The sequence below is a fragment of the Eumetopias jubatus genome, unplaced genomic scaffold (assembly GCF_037043125.1).
Source record: "Eumetopias jubatus isolate StellerSeaLion01/CBP00866 unplaced genomic scaffold, mEumJub1_p1.0 scaffold_12, whole genome shotgun sequence".
In the NCBI taxonomy this organism is placed as follows: domain Eukaryota; kingdom Metazoa; phylum Chordata; class Mammalia; order Carnivora; family Otariidae; genus Eumetopias; species Eumetopias jubatus.
In genome coordinates, this window is record NW_028274818.1 from 101910323 (window position 1) to 101924139 (window position 13817).

General features: G+C 49.6%; 1 protein-coding gene across 2 annotated transcripts in view; it reads right to left on the minus strand.

Annotated features, from left to right (window-relative positions):
* Positions 1–11317: 11317 nt before the first annotated feature.
* Positions 11318–13817, minus strand: part of HIP1 (huntingtin interacting protein 1) — a 137582-nt gene continuing 135082 nt past the window's right edge. For both annotated transcript variants that reach the window (XM_028109802.2, XM_028109803.2), the window contains exons 30-32: positions 12498–12606; positions 11703–11784; positions 11318–11409 (exon numbers count right to left, since the gene is read on the minus strand). In XM_028109802.2, coding sequence (XP_027965603.2) covers positions 11732–11784; positions 12498–12606 — 162 coding nt within the window. In that variant the 3' untranslated portion in view covers positions 11318–11409; positions 11703–11731. The remainder of the gene's footprint in view (positions 11410–11702; positions 11785–12497; positions 12607–13817) is intronic.

The window sequence follows — 13817 nt, forward strand, 5'->3', positions numbered from 1 at the left end:
TAAAGACTGCCTGGAAAATGGCACATTTAGATTGACGCTAGACCCAAAGCGCACTTTTTTTTTTTTAACAGTTGCTAAGGGGTGTTTCCTACCGCCCCCCCCCCCCCCAATCATTCTGTCTCAAGGTCTGGCTAAAACTGAGCAGCTAACACCTGTTCTACCAGTCTCAGCATTAAAGAAAAGCCCTTTGCCGGGGCGGGAGGTGTCAAACTCTGAAATTCCTCTCTCCTACCCCAAACTGATTTTGTCACCTCTCTTGCTCCTTCATTTTATTGGGAATAGTTCACATTCCTCCAGTTCTTCTACAAATACACTTTTCATCCTCATTCCAGCCTGTAGGATCTTTCTGGCTCTAACCAGCAGCTCTCTGACTTCTCTTCCTTTCCCAAATAGCTTGGATATCATGCATGACCCCCATCATTTCAGTTCTCACTTCAGTGAGTTTTCTCTTTGCCCTCTTGGCCAATCTCCATCCCTTGCGAAACCAAGCTGTGTCTTTTCTCCAGTCTGGCTACAGAGATTAAACATCGCTGCTGAAAAACAAAGAATGGTGCCATCACTCCTCCGTAAATGCATGCTTTCTAATGGCACTGGGCTCCTACTGCACACTGGAAGTTCTTATATCCATTCTGTGACCTTGCTGTCATATTAACTACAGCATTTCCCCCAAACTTCCTGAAGTCTGCCACAAACTTGCCACTCTGATTTCACCCACATCTACTTGCTCTGGAGCAAGTGAGGTATCCCAGCCAACCCTTTGTGGTTGCCAGAAACTGCAAGGGAGGAAAAGGTCTTTTTCCCTCTATCGTCTATGTTCTTAATGAAGGAAGACCTAAAGAAGCAGTTAAACTTGAGTGGTTTATTATTATTATTATTATTATTATTTAAAGATTTATTTATTTGAGAGAGTGAGAATGAGAGAGAGAGAGTACCTGAGAGGGGGGAGGGCCAGAGGGAGAAGCAGGCTCCTCTCTGAGCAGGGAGCCCGATGGGGGACTCGATCCCGGGACTCCGGGATCATGACCTGAGCCGAAGGCAGTTGCTTAGCCAACTGAGCCACCCAGGCGCCCTATTATTATTTTTTTTATTTGAGAGAGAGAGAGCACAAGTAGGGGGGCAGAGCAGAGGGAGAAGGACAAGCAGACTCCTCGCTGAGCACAGAGCCTGAGGTGGGGCTCAATCCCATGACCCTGAAATCATGACCTGAGCTGAAACCAAGAGTCAGATGCTTAACCGACTGAGTCATCCAGGTGCCCCAAACCTGAGTGTTTTTATGCTAGGTTTGATGACGAGTGGAGAGTCATGGAAAAATGTGACCGGAGGAAGGAAAGTGTGAGCAAACTTGGGGCAACAGCGGGGATGGCCTATGCAGATTTTTCTCAGCATCCCTCACATGGAGATAAGGCTATTCCTTTCCTCCAGGATAAGGAGGCTACCTCTCACATGACCTGCTTCGGAGGAAGGTCAGAAAGTCTTTCCTGTACATGCCATTTCTCAGTTTCCCTCAGCTTCAAATATTCAATATGCCAAAGTGCCATATTGAATATCAGCATGTCCCAAACCCTGTCAAAAGAAAACAGTCCAGATAAAAATGAAATTTCCTTTGTTCCCTGTCCTCGTGGCACCCCCCTGCCCCCGCTTTCCCTAGAAGGAACTACTACCATAAATTTTGTTTCTGTATACACCTAAATATATATGTATCCATAAAACTTAACTTTTTGAGTGTTTAGATATCCCATAATTTCCTCACTGGCTTATAACGCCATCTGTCATACACTGTTGCGTAGAGACAGAAACAGATCTGAGGGGCTGGGGAGAGGAATGAGTAGGGAGTGACTGCTAATAAGAGGTTTTCTTCTGGGGAGATGAAAGTGTTTGGGAACCAGATAGAGGGGGTGGTTGCATGACAGTGTGAATGTCCAATATGCACTAAATGGTTAATTTTATGTGAATTTCACCTCAATTTAACAGAAGCAATAGGAAGCCATTGGAAGGTTTTAAGGGAGGGTAACAAGAGCAGACATAACTTTAGGAATGATGGTTACTCTAGCAGCAGAATGAGAATGGTCTGGCAGGGGGCAGAGCTGGGAAGGTGGGAGATCGGGAAGCCTATCGAGGCTGTTTAGATGAGAGGTGATAGCTAGTGTCACATCACACCCGTGCTTACGATCCCCACCATAAAGCCTCCAATCCTTCCAATGGCACTCAAGACCTTCTATGATTTGGCACTCACTTTGGCCACCCTCTGTCAGCACAAGCATCTGTCATGATCAGTGTTCCAAACTTTCTCTCACTGCCGTTATATTTGCCTGGAGTATTTTTCCCCTCTCCCTCCCACCACTGCCAACTTTTTTTAAGATTTTTTTTTTAATTTTAAAAAAATTAAAAAAAAATTTAAATTTAATTTAAATTAAAATTTTTTAAATTTTAATTTTTTTAAATTTTATTTTTTTTTTAAATTTAGAGGTAGAGGGACAAGCAGACTCTGCGTTGACTGCAGAGCCTGACGTGGGGCTCCATCTCAGGACCTGAGATCGTGACCTGAGCCGAAGTCAGGTGCTTAACTGACTGAGTCACCCAGGTGCTCCCCCCCCATGCCAACTTTTACTTATTCTTTAGGTTTCAGCTTAAATGTCATTTGCTCATGGGAGCTTCCCCTCACCTCCTTGAACGTACTAGCTGCCTTGCTGTGTCCTCCTTTTCATGCACCTTTTGGGTCTTGCCTCCCACTGGTTCCGTGCCAGTTGCCCCGCAGGACTGCAAGCTCCCGGAGGGCAGACGTGTCCCTGACACTGTAGCCCTCGTGCCTTTCAGTGGGGTGGACGTTGAATAAGAATTTGTGGGAGGAATGAATGGATCCGCAGCTCAAGCAATGTGCTACAGCCTTCCTCCTCTTTGTGCCATACTTCAATCTCTACCTCCTCTGGCTTTGTTTTAGCTCTGAAGCATGCTTCCATCTTTCTTCTTAAAAACACTTCTCTTGATGCCATCACCTCCTAAAGTTATCACCTCAAACCTCCCTTTCCTTTGAATACCGCTGGATTTCTTGAGTGTTTCCTCTCTTTCACATGTATGCTCCAGTTTCTAATGCACGTGTCTATCATCCTTCCAAGTTTGGAAGGTCCTTAAAGAAGGGGCCAGCTCTTGCTTATTTTTCTCCCTCCTACAGTCTCGTGCATACGAGAGGAACTCCTCAATGCCCACTGAGTTGACAGAATTCAAGAGGACACGCCTGTTGTAATATTTATCAGTCATTTTTTTAAAGATTTTATTTATTTATTTGAGAGAGAGAATGAGAGAGAGAGAGCACATGAGAGGGGGGAGGGTCAGAGGGAGAAGCAGACTCCCTGCTGAGCAGGGAGCCCGATGCGGGACTTGATCCCAGGACTCCAGGATCATGACCTGAGCCGAAGGCAGTTGCTTAACCAACTGAGCCACCCAGGCATCCTATCAGTCATTTTCAACCACATAGGAATGGAATACAATTTAGTTTTCAAAATTTATTTCAAATGTTGGTCTTGTAGGGGGAAAAACATAATTAGAGGAGATGTGGAGATTTCAGGAGAAATTCTGAAGGACAGTCTGGGATGCTTCCAAGGTCTTTGCTAGAAACTTACCTAGAAACTTACATGTTCTCTAGGAACAGTGCCACTGTGCTAGCAGTCACAGCTAGGCTCAGTTCTGGCTCAGAGAGGGAACTCAGTGCACATGGAATGAGGAGCCTGTGTGCCCACGGGATTGCCTGGTGCAGGCTCAAGGAATTGTGAGAGGCACAAGGCAGAGCAGAAAGGGGACTTACGAGGGAGTTGGTGGGGTGCCTAGCTGGCTCAGTCAGAATGCATGTGACTTTTGATCTTGGGGTGGTGAGTTCGAGCCCTCCATTGGTGTAGAGATGACTTAAAGACAAGTAAATCAATGAGGGAGTGTGGAGGATCTTGTGGGGTGACAATAAAGTGCTTTCAGTTGGCCAGGCTGACCAGGTCAACCCAGGAGGTGAGGATGAGAGGCGGGTCCATCTTCCTACCTGAGACCCGTCAATGGCTCACTAGGGAACAAAATGAAAACTCAGCCTGGGAGTCAAAACTTTCTTTTTCTTTTAAACATTTTTATTGTTATGTTAATCACCATACATTAGGGAGTCAAAATTTTCTTTGTTCGGCCACAACCTAGCTTTTCAGCTTCATCTCCCATTTCTCTGCTCACACAGTTGACGCTTTAACCAAACCAGAGTATAGCTGTTTTCCTAACCTCGCTTCCTCGTATTTGTATCTTTTGTGACATCTCCCTGCTTCTGCTATATCCTCGTCCCTAATTTCTACCTGTTGAAATCTGATCTGTCCTTTATGGATCAGTTACAGTTCAAATGCAGCCTTTCCCGATCTTCCCATTTGGGAGTGATCTCAACAGCTCCTACAGCATCTGCTGGTAACTCACACTCAGAACAGCAGTACTTGGCACGATCTCGTGTCACTCCTTGAAACGCGCACCGCCCCCCTTCGGTTTCAAGTGCCAATTCACCCGATTTTCCTCCTACCTCTCAAGCTGCTCTTTCAAAGGTCCTTGCCAAGCGTAGCCTGCTATGCTTGGCTATTTTGAATACTGAAATGCCTCAATGCTGGACCCTTTTCTTTCCTTGCGCCCTTGCCTTGGCCATCTCAGCTTTGGTTCCAGTTACCATGAAATTCCAATCGCCTCTGACTTTTCTGAGCTCCAGGGCCCACCTAGTATCTTCACCTGGATGCTCAGAGGCAACTCAGCTGAGGACGTATCTGTGCCAAGCTTGGCCCTCTTCCTGTGGTCTCTTTCTCAAGTGGATGGCACCCCACCGGTTCCACAAGGCAGAAAACTGGGACTCCTCTCTCGAAACCAAGACCCGAATATTTTGCCTTTTACGTGTGCTTCCAGCCTGTCATTTCTCCCCATGTCCACCACCGCCACTGTCTTATCTCCCTCCATGTTCTGCCTAGACTGCAGCAGGAGCTTCCTTACTCAACTTCTGCACCCACTCTTGCTGCCTGCCCTCTGGTCTGTTCTCCACACTGCAAATGGAATGGTCCATTCAAAATGCTAGTATGGTTTTGACACCCCTTTGCCTAAAGCCCATCAGCCGCTTTCCATTGTCTGCATGATCTGCTCCTGCCTCTCTGTCCAGATTCATCGTATTTAAAAAAAAAAATTTAATTATTTTATTTACTTGAGTAAATAATATTCAAATATTCATGCGCATCCGGGGGGTGTGTGTCGAGGGGTCTTCCCCTCCCTTTCCCCAAGCAGACTGCGCTGAGCCCAGAGCCCCATGCGGGGCTTGACCCCACGACCCCAAGATCACGACCTGAGCCGAAACCAAGAGTCAGATGCTCAACAGACTGAGCCACCCAGGCGCCCCCAGACCTCATCTTGAACCACTGTCTGGGCTCTGGCTGTACTGGCCTTTCAATTCCTTTAATGGCCCCCGGGGCCTTTGCACATGCTGCTCCTGCTACTGAGAACGAGCTTTCCCTCCCTAGTTATTGCCCAGTTAACACCTCCTGACACTCTGTACCTTAGTTCAGCTGTCACTTTATCAAGGAAGCTTTCCTATTACTGTCCTCAGTAATGCTCTCAGAGCATTTTGTTATTGTGCTCACTCTAGACATACAGTTGGCCTTTGAACGATGTGGGGGTTTAGGGTGCTGACCCCCCACACAATTGAAAATCCACGTGTAATTTTCAACTCTCCCTAAACTTAATAGCCTACTATTGACCAGAAGCAGGACCAACAACATAAACAATTGGTGAACACATATTTTGGATATGTATTACCTTCTGTATTCTCACAATAAAGTAGCTAGAGAAAAGGAAATGTTAAGGAACTCCTAAAACACATTTACAGTACTGACCATATTTATGGGGGAAAAAAATCCACATATAAGTGGACCCCCGCAGCTCAAACCTGTGTCGTTCAAGGGCCAACTGGAGTTATAAATTTGTTCTTGTGATTATTTGATTACCCTACTTGTTTCCCTGACTAGCCTCCAGAAGGGTGGGTCTGTTTCTGCTCTCCACTGTGTTCCCAGTGCCCAACAGAGCAGACCTCTGATAACACGTAATGCGTGCATGCAACTTTTGAGGGTGAGGAACAGAATGTCTTCATCTTTGAAAATTTTAGTGCTCAATGAATGGATGCACAAAATGTGTGTATAACTAAGAATGCAGTGTAAGAAATCATTCATTCACCCCAAAATGCTGACAGGCCTACCTACTGTACCTTCAGGAATGCATTAGAGACTCAGGACGATGATGGACAAGATGAACTCACTTGAGACAACAGTACAGAACACGCCTCAGCTCTGTGCCCTCAGCTTAGATTTCTGCTATGCTGTCCTTCCCCTTGGCCATTCCAACCCTTCGCTCCTTTTTACCTTGGCAGGGCCACCCCTACGCCCCAAGCAAATTTGGTCCATCTGTATAAACCCTAACTCCCGCCCCTCAGTGCGTATCATTCTAGTGGCCTAATCTCACAAATCCTTACAGTGCTCTGCTGGCCAGTTGACCAGCCAGCCAAGCTGCCTTTCTATAACTGGGGCCTGGCCACAGGATGCTGGGAAGACCCCTCGGGTGTGAGTACCAGAGCCCCTGGGGCATCTGGTCAAGGCCACGTGCAGGTGGGGGAGTTGAGGGTTGGGGTACACCTGGGAGAGTCGCCCTGCCTGGGTGGCACAGCTCGCCCAGGCCAGACCCGGGCCCTGGAAGGCACTTCAAAGCTCAAGGCAGTCCTCTGCCTGGCTTTCTGGACCCCTCAGCTTCACACTCGAGCCCTGGAGTGATCGGTACGAGACCTGTGACCAGGGCGCCTGGGGCGCTCAGTCGGTTAAGTGTCTGACTTCAACTCAGGTTACGGTCTCAGGGTCCTGGGTTTGAGACCTGCATCCAGCTCCCTGCTCAGCCAGGAGTCTGCTTCCTCTGCCTCTGCCCTTCCCCGTTTGTGCTGTCTCTCTCAAATAAATAAACTCTTAAAAAGAGAGCGAGCTGTGACCAAGGTCTCTCCACTCGCTCATCAGTGGTTCTTCAGATGCAACAGGCTCACCCTTGCATTTTGCTGCAGGGAGCAGAAAACCCCAGCTGTAGGCAAGCATTCCCCATTTCTGTGTTTATCCAGATCATCTTCCCACTGGGCAGTTCTCTCCTTACTTGATGAGTCATTTTGGCAATTCTCCCACTTACCATCCTTGGGCCTTCCCCACCTCCCTCCCTCCCTCAGATGTCCCCTTGGCTTCACGCACCAGCAGCGCGAGGTTGCAGATAATGCCGGTGAAGTTTCCGCGCAACCAGTCCCAGCCATTCATCAGCTCCCCCTGCAGAGCCTCTGGTAGCCAGACCAGCTTGCTCTGAATCCCCTTATGACTGGCATCTTCTGTCCCTGAGCAGCAGTTGTCCCATCCAGTTTTAAGGTGACAGGTTCCTTTTGCATCTTGAGGGTGGAGAAAGGTCTATCTATAGTGTGAGACGCCAGATTTTATGCACAGACCTGGGCGACAAGGTAAATGACAATACTGACCATTCTGGCATGTTCTGTTCGATCATTCTCAAGGACAGGAGAGGGTACAGGGGACAGAATGTGACTGAGGAGTGCAAACCAGGTTCTCTATAGCAGCTGTATTCTTTTTTCTCTTTTTTAAAAGATTTTATTTATTTATTTGAGAGAGAGAGAGAGCACGAGCGAGCACAAGAGGGGGTAGGGTCAAAGGGAGAAGCCAACTCCCCCTGAGCAGGGAGCCTGACGCGGGAATCGATTCCGGGACTCCGGGATCATGACCTGAGCTGAAGGCAGTTGCTTAACCAACTGAGCCACCCAGGCGCCCCAGCAGCTGTATTCCTCACAAGCATTCCTATCTTTAAGACTTCCTCTCAGAGGTGCAGAGGTTAGGTGGGATTCGGTGAACCCCAGAAGTGTAGGCTTTTCACTGGAACCCCGACCCCAAAACCACGTTGGACGGTCAGTTAGCACCACCGTTCTCCATTGCCAGGTTGAAATATTTATTTGAAAAATTGAAAACACAGATGCAATGTATTATACAAAGAAAGGTCTTAATACCATAATAAAAGTATTGTTGGAAGGGAATAAGAGCCTGTCGCTACCTGCCCTGGGAAGGTAGGCACTCGGTGAAAAATGAAATTCATCTCTAGGAACTATTCTAATGGAAAACTTGGGCGGGGCGGGGGGGGGGAGGAGGTTAAAAACAGAAGAAAAACAAACCCAACCTATCCCTGCGAACCTAAATGTGAGAGTTTGTTATAAGTTATCAGCAAGATTTATCAGAACCCCCTCGGTTTGTCCCTAGGAGTAGTAATCAGCTTCATTTAGGGCCTTCAAACTGAGGTAGTTGAGGGTCACCTGAAAGACATGTCTGGAAATGATCTACTCTCAGAATCGGACCCAATGGCATCTAACCCATGATTTCCCGTTGCTTTGGCTCCTGGGAGCGAGAGGCTGTGCCACCACTGTGGGTTGCTGATCCTGCCTTTGGTCTGACCCTGGGAGACGGAGGGGCATCTGCGGTGAAGGCTGGTGGGCCCGCAGGGGTGGCTGTCTAGGCTACAGACAGCGTGGTCTCCGGGCGACCGGGATGGCCGAGACAGGCCAGAGCCGGTCTGGTTGAAAGGCCAATGCCAGGATCGAAGGCTTTCATTGGCAGGAAGGATTTCCAGAGACTTGCAAAGGTGGTAGAAGGTAGCAAGAACTTGACCGGTGGCTAAAGACCAGGGTAAGTGGAGCCAGGAGACCCCTCCAGACTAAGAAGCTGGCCGAGAAGTGAGCATTTCCCAGGTGCAAGCTCAGGACCAGCTCCTGCTCGGCGAGAGGCCGAAGCAAACCAATCTGAGGATGAACGACATGCATTGTGACCCCCGTGGTACCTGGTTAACCCTGGTGTTGACTTGGCAGCTCAAACACTTCCAACGATAAGGACATTCTGGACCATGTTTGGTTCTTCCAGCCACTGGATTAGGGACTTAGATTCAGGTAGGACCCTAGGGATCCTGCTGTCAGCGGCAGAACTAGGCAACAATCTAAATTACAGTCTAATTGAAACTCCTGACTCGGATATAAAAGAACCCCACAAAAGGCGGGTCTTTTCTACTTTTTTTTCCTTATTATGTACACATACCCCCTTACTCTACAACTGTATTACAAAATTAAATAAGGGATACGGCCGTCCTTCAACCTCTCATCAGTCCTAAGCCATTCTTTTGTTTGCTCTGCCTTGCTGTGACCCAATTACACTAACCCATGGGACTTCAGTCACTCATGATGCTCAGTGACTACTTTAAAAGGCTATGAGGTTCATTTTTAGCTTTAGGATGTCATTCCCATTTGAATCAAGTATTTCACACCAAGTATAAACACCCTTATTTGAGAAAAGCCAAGGCAGGACAATTTGATTTTGGCTACAGGATGGGCCAGCTCCTAAGGCGAGTGAGGACAAATATAATTACGCTACCTCCAACGGATACTTCTCGCGTGACACGGGATTAGCCTGTGTTCCTGTTTAGTCGCTTCCTTCATGGTTTTATTACTCAGGCTAAAGTCCACAAAGGTTTTAAAAATTACTGTGGCTTCTTTTTAGAGGGAACGTTATTCAGAGAATCCCAGTGTGGTCCAACATACTAGATTTTTCTCACCACTGGTCATTGGGAGCACAACAGTTCGGCCGAGATTCTGGAAGTGAGGACTAGTCCGCTGTGGAAATGCTGACCCACTCTGAGAACACACCGATTGGCTTAATTGGCACAACTGGGCCAGGGGCGCCACACACCACTCCTTCTGCGCCTCGGATGGAAAAACGCTGAGCACGAAGAAGCGTTAAGCGTAAGACCGCTCATCTTCTGCGGCTGACCCCTCTTTAGCCCAGTGTGGAGATCGCCTGTCTGAGTCTTGGAATCTGAGCTAATGGGAGACTGTTTTTTGAGTGCCCTACTTAGTAAATGCACAGAGAGGGAGGGGGAGGGTGGGGGGGGAAGGAGGGCGGTTGATTCACAGTGATCAAACAGGAACCTCGCCACCTGTCACGTAGCAACACTCAGCAATGTTCCTGTGGGACAGGTCCTGGGAAGTGCTTGTTGGCTTCTACCTAGGAGTTGCTACAGATAAGGAAGGAAGATATTGTTTGTCCAAGATCGGAAGGTCACTTAAATGCTGGGGTCTGTCCGTCTGGAGGTGGACAAGTGCTGTCAGGCTGCCCGCCTCTAGGAAGCTGTTAATGCACCCTCTGTCCTTATCTTGTCCGGGCACCAAGGGCCCGGGACGTGGGGCTGGAAGGCTCAGAGCCAGTGGTCCCCCTTTCTCGGTTTCCCCGACCCAGGTGCTCTGAGGAACCTGCTCGCCTCGGGGTCTAGGCCAGTAACAGACTGGGAAGCATGTTGGCCTGGTGTCTGATTCTTGAAGACTCATGACCTGGGGCAGCCAGGCGGCCCCGCCATCGCCACACCTCAAATCCTGATTGCTCAAAGCGTCTTTCTGGAGGCTGCCGCCGCTGCCAAACAGAGGTTAGTAATAAATATTAAAGGTACCCAACCAAGCACAGGGTTCTTTCCTGCCGGGAGCAAGTTTGCCTGATCTTCTGAGTCTGTCCCTTAGGTAGAACATGGAATTATCTTCTTCAGGTTCAAGAGGATGCCCAGGCAGCCAGTTGGAGAGAGGAGTTGGAAAAGCCCTCACGCGCTCCCTCTCAGGGTCCTACCTGGGCCTGAAGGGAGGTGGCACAGAAAATTCATTCCAGGGTAAGAAGGGTGGCTACTCTCCCCAGCACACTCAAGCACATGATAAGGTTTTTCAGCCTGGTCACCAGAAGTTCCCAAGAAAGGGGTCTCCTGAGACCTGGGTCGTGTGCACCCCTCCTTTCCTGCATTCTTTACCCCTGGTCAGAGGCTTTCAGCTGGGCTCTCGCTTTAGGAAGGAAAGGCACTCGCTCTGCTTCTGCCTTTGGAGGAGAGTGGGGCCCAGCAGCGGTGCCCGCCTCTGGGGAGTGGCCTCGGCTGACCCAGACTCACTCAGCGGGACACTCAGCATGGAGGTTGGCGTGGAGCACCAAGGAGAAGCCTGAGCAGCACCATTGCTGTTAACTGCTGTGGTTAGGGGCCCCCGATGGCTCAGAGCTCCAGGGGTGCTCCCTTTGGGAGAGTTGGCTCTATGAGGGAACGCTGAAAGAAGAAAACAAAAACAACAACAAAAAACCCCAAAAACCCAACCAACCACCATAAGAAGCAGTGGGAAATCCATGGAACTGCCAAGAGAGGGGAGAGTTGCCTTGGCGTGCTCGGCCAGGACGCTCCTGCTATTCTGTTGGCACAGATTTAGGGCGGCGTCCTGGCTTGGAGCCCCGCCAGCCCTCTGATGCTCATGAGTTGGTGCAGATGGTGAAACAGAAAAGGCTGAGGAGAAAACAGAGAAGAAAAGGCGTGAGGTGGCCTCTCACCAGGGCTCTTGGAAACAGCGACACCCTCGGACAAGGTTGCCGAGTGTCGGGGGGGTCCAATGGCAGGCAGGATGGGGAGGGAGTTCCTCTCTGCGAGGGGTGGCCCTGGTCCCCCCCTCCTCTGCGGAAGGCAGTGACTGGGGTCCCTGGCACTGGACAACGGGAGTGGTGTGGCGGCCACCGGGACTCCCCTGGGGCTTAGGCTGTGGCTGGGGAATAACACACACACAGACGGGCCACAAGATTTACACTCGGACATGTGGGGTGTCGGCGTGGCTCTATTCTTTTCCGGTGTCCGCTTCGTGCAGTGCAGGTGGAGACGCTTCGGTTCCTGAAAGACAGTGATAGTTTTTGCTTCCGAGCACTATACGTGTGCATGCATTCATTTCACCAACAAAACGGCCACCATGTTGGGCTCTCCAATACCTCACGCTCATAGCCATCTATTCCCTGAGTTACGCGCCCAGGAATGACTGGTATCCACCTGTGGTTGGCTCCCAGAGTCAGTCAAGACAATGAGAGTTTGCAGTCCCGGTCATGATCAAGTTGGCCGCTTTGGGCACGTGGGAAAGCAGCAGACTCTGGGTGATAATGCCTCTCTGGGCTGGTGGGCCCACCATCATCCCCTCACTGTACCCCATTTCTAGCCCCTGACCCTTTCTCTCGTGTGGCCATTGCTGCCCACTGCTGACTCTAGTCAGTCACTGAGGCTTGTAGTCCACTAACCGCCATCCATTCGTTCACTACTCAGCTCTATGCACGCCAGGCTAACTGGGCCTGGAAGGGGAATGGTGGCGAGGGAGTGAGGAGCCCACTGGTCAACATTAAGGTCTTGAGAGGTGACAACAAAAGCCTTCAATTCACCCCAAGTTATGCCAGTTTTGGGGCTTGAACGTTATTTACAACTGAAGAGGAAAAACGCTCTGTGAGTTGAGAAGGGGGAAGTCAGTGACCCGAGGGTGCCTCATTCTGTCATGTCTGAGGGGAAGGCCCTCCACGCACCCTTCCCTCATGGCGCCCACGCTGGCCCTCAGAGAGGCCCACCTTCTTCCCAGCCCTCAGCAACACCAGCGAGCTCGTAGTGCTTTTTTCGAAGTTCTCCCAGTTTTTGACGCTCCTTCTGCAGGTCATTCTCCAGCTCCAGCACCCTGACCTGTGGGAAGAGGGGAATTTTCTTTTGAGCGGCGATCTGACAACGGTCTCACTTTGACTTAATCCCTCTCCTGCTCTGCTGATCTCCTCTCCTGTTTACTCGTCTACCCCAGTGGCTCTTCCGTTTCCTCACTGGGACCCTCTCCTGGAGGTGATGCTTTATAGCCCCTGTGGGTAGAGGGCTCATCTCATGCTCCTCTGAAATCTCTACCTGAAAGCAACCCTGACGTCTAGCCTATCTGTGTGGTGTGTTCCAATCCCGTTCCCCTTCTGCTTCAATCCTGCTTTCCTGGAAATCCAGGCAAGAGTCAGCTCAGATGGTTCTCCTATCTCTGAGGGGCTGGTACGACTTAGGGTTACCATCGTACAGGAAAAAGCACAATCTTACCAAGAAAAAGGCTGGTTCCTGGTTACCCCTACTCCTCATTAATTCTAGTTATTTTACTAGTACTAATACTAGTTATTATTGTATTAATTCAAGACATGTTTGCTGAGCACCCATCATGTACCCCGGGCTCTGCGGCAGGTGCTGGAGACACGGTGGTGCACAGACAAGGTCCCTGCTTACTTTGCAGGGGGGGAAACACAAACTCACGAACAAGAACAGATCAGAACGTAATGAAAATGACACAGGGTCACGTGATAAAGGCCAAGGGTGATCAGCAAACGCTACTCAGGCAGGCGGGAGCTTGAGGTATCGGAAGAACAGAAAGGAGCCCCATGTGGCCAACGCGTGAGACGGCGAGAGGGTCACGAGAGGAAAATGGAGAAACAGGCCAGTATCATTTCATCCAGGGCCCCAGGGTTGGGGGGCAGGAGTTTGGATATTAACTCTTAAGTGTGAAAGGGACGCCACTCGAAGATTTCAAGCAGAGATGTGACATGCTGTCATTTATGCATTTAAAAATCTGTAGAACCTGAACAAACTCTACGGGGTGGGGCGAGAGTGGTTAGGCGGTTCCTTTTTTTTTTCTTTTCAAATCTTTTATTGTGGAAAATGTAAAACCATACGGAAAGATGGAGAGGATCTGGCGAACCCCATCACGGACCTTTCACCGAGTTCCACCAACTGTCAACCCAGGGCTGGACCTGTCTCAGCAATGTTCTTTCCTATTCTCTGCCCCCAACTGCCCCGCCACCCGGCCCCACCATGGGACCACTTGGAAACAAGTCCTCGCACGCATTGCAGCTAAGCTGCCTTTGCAGTAGTTC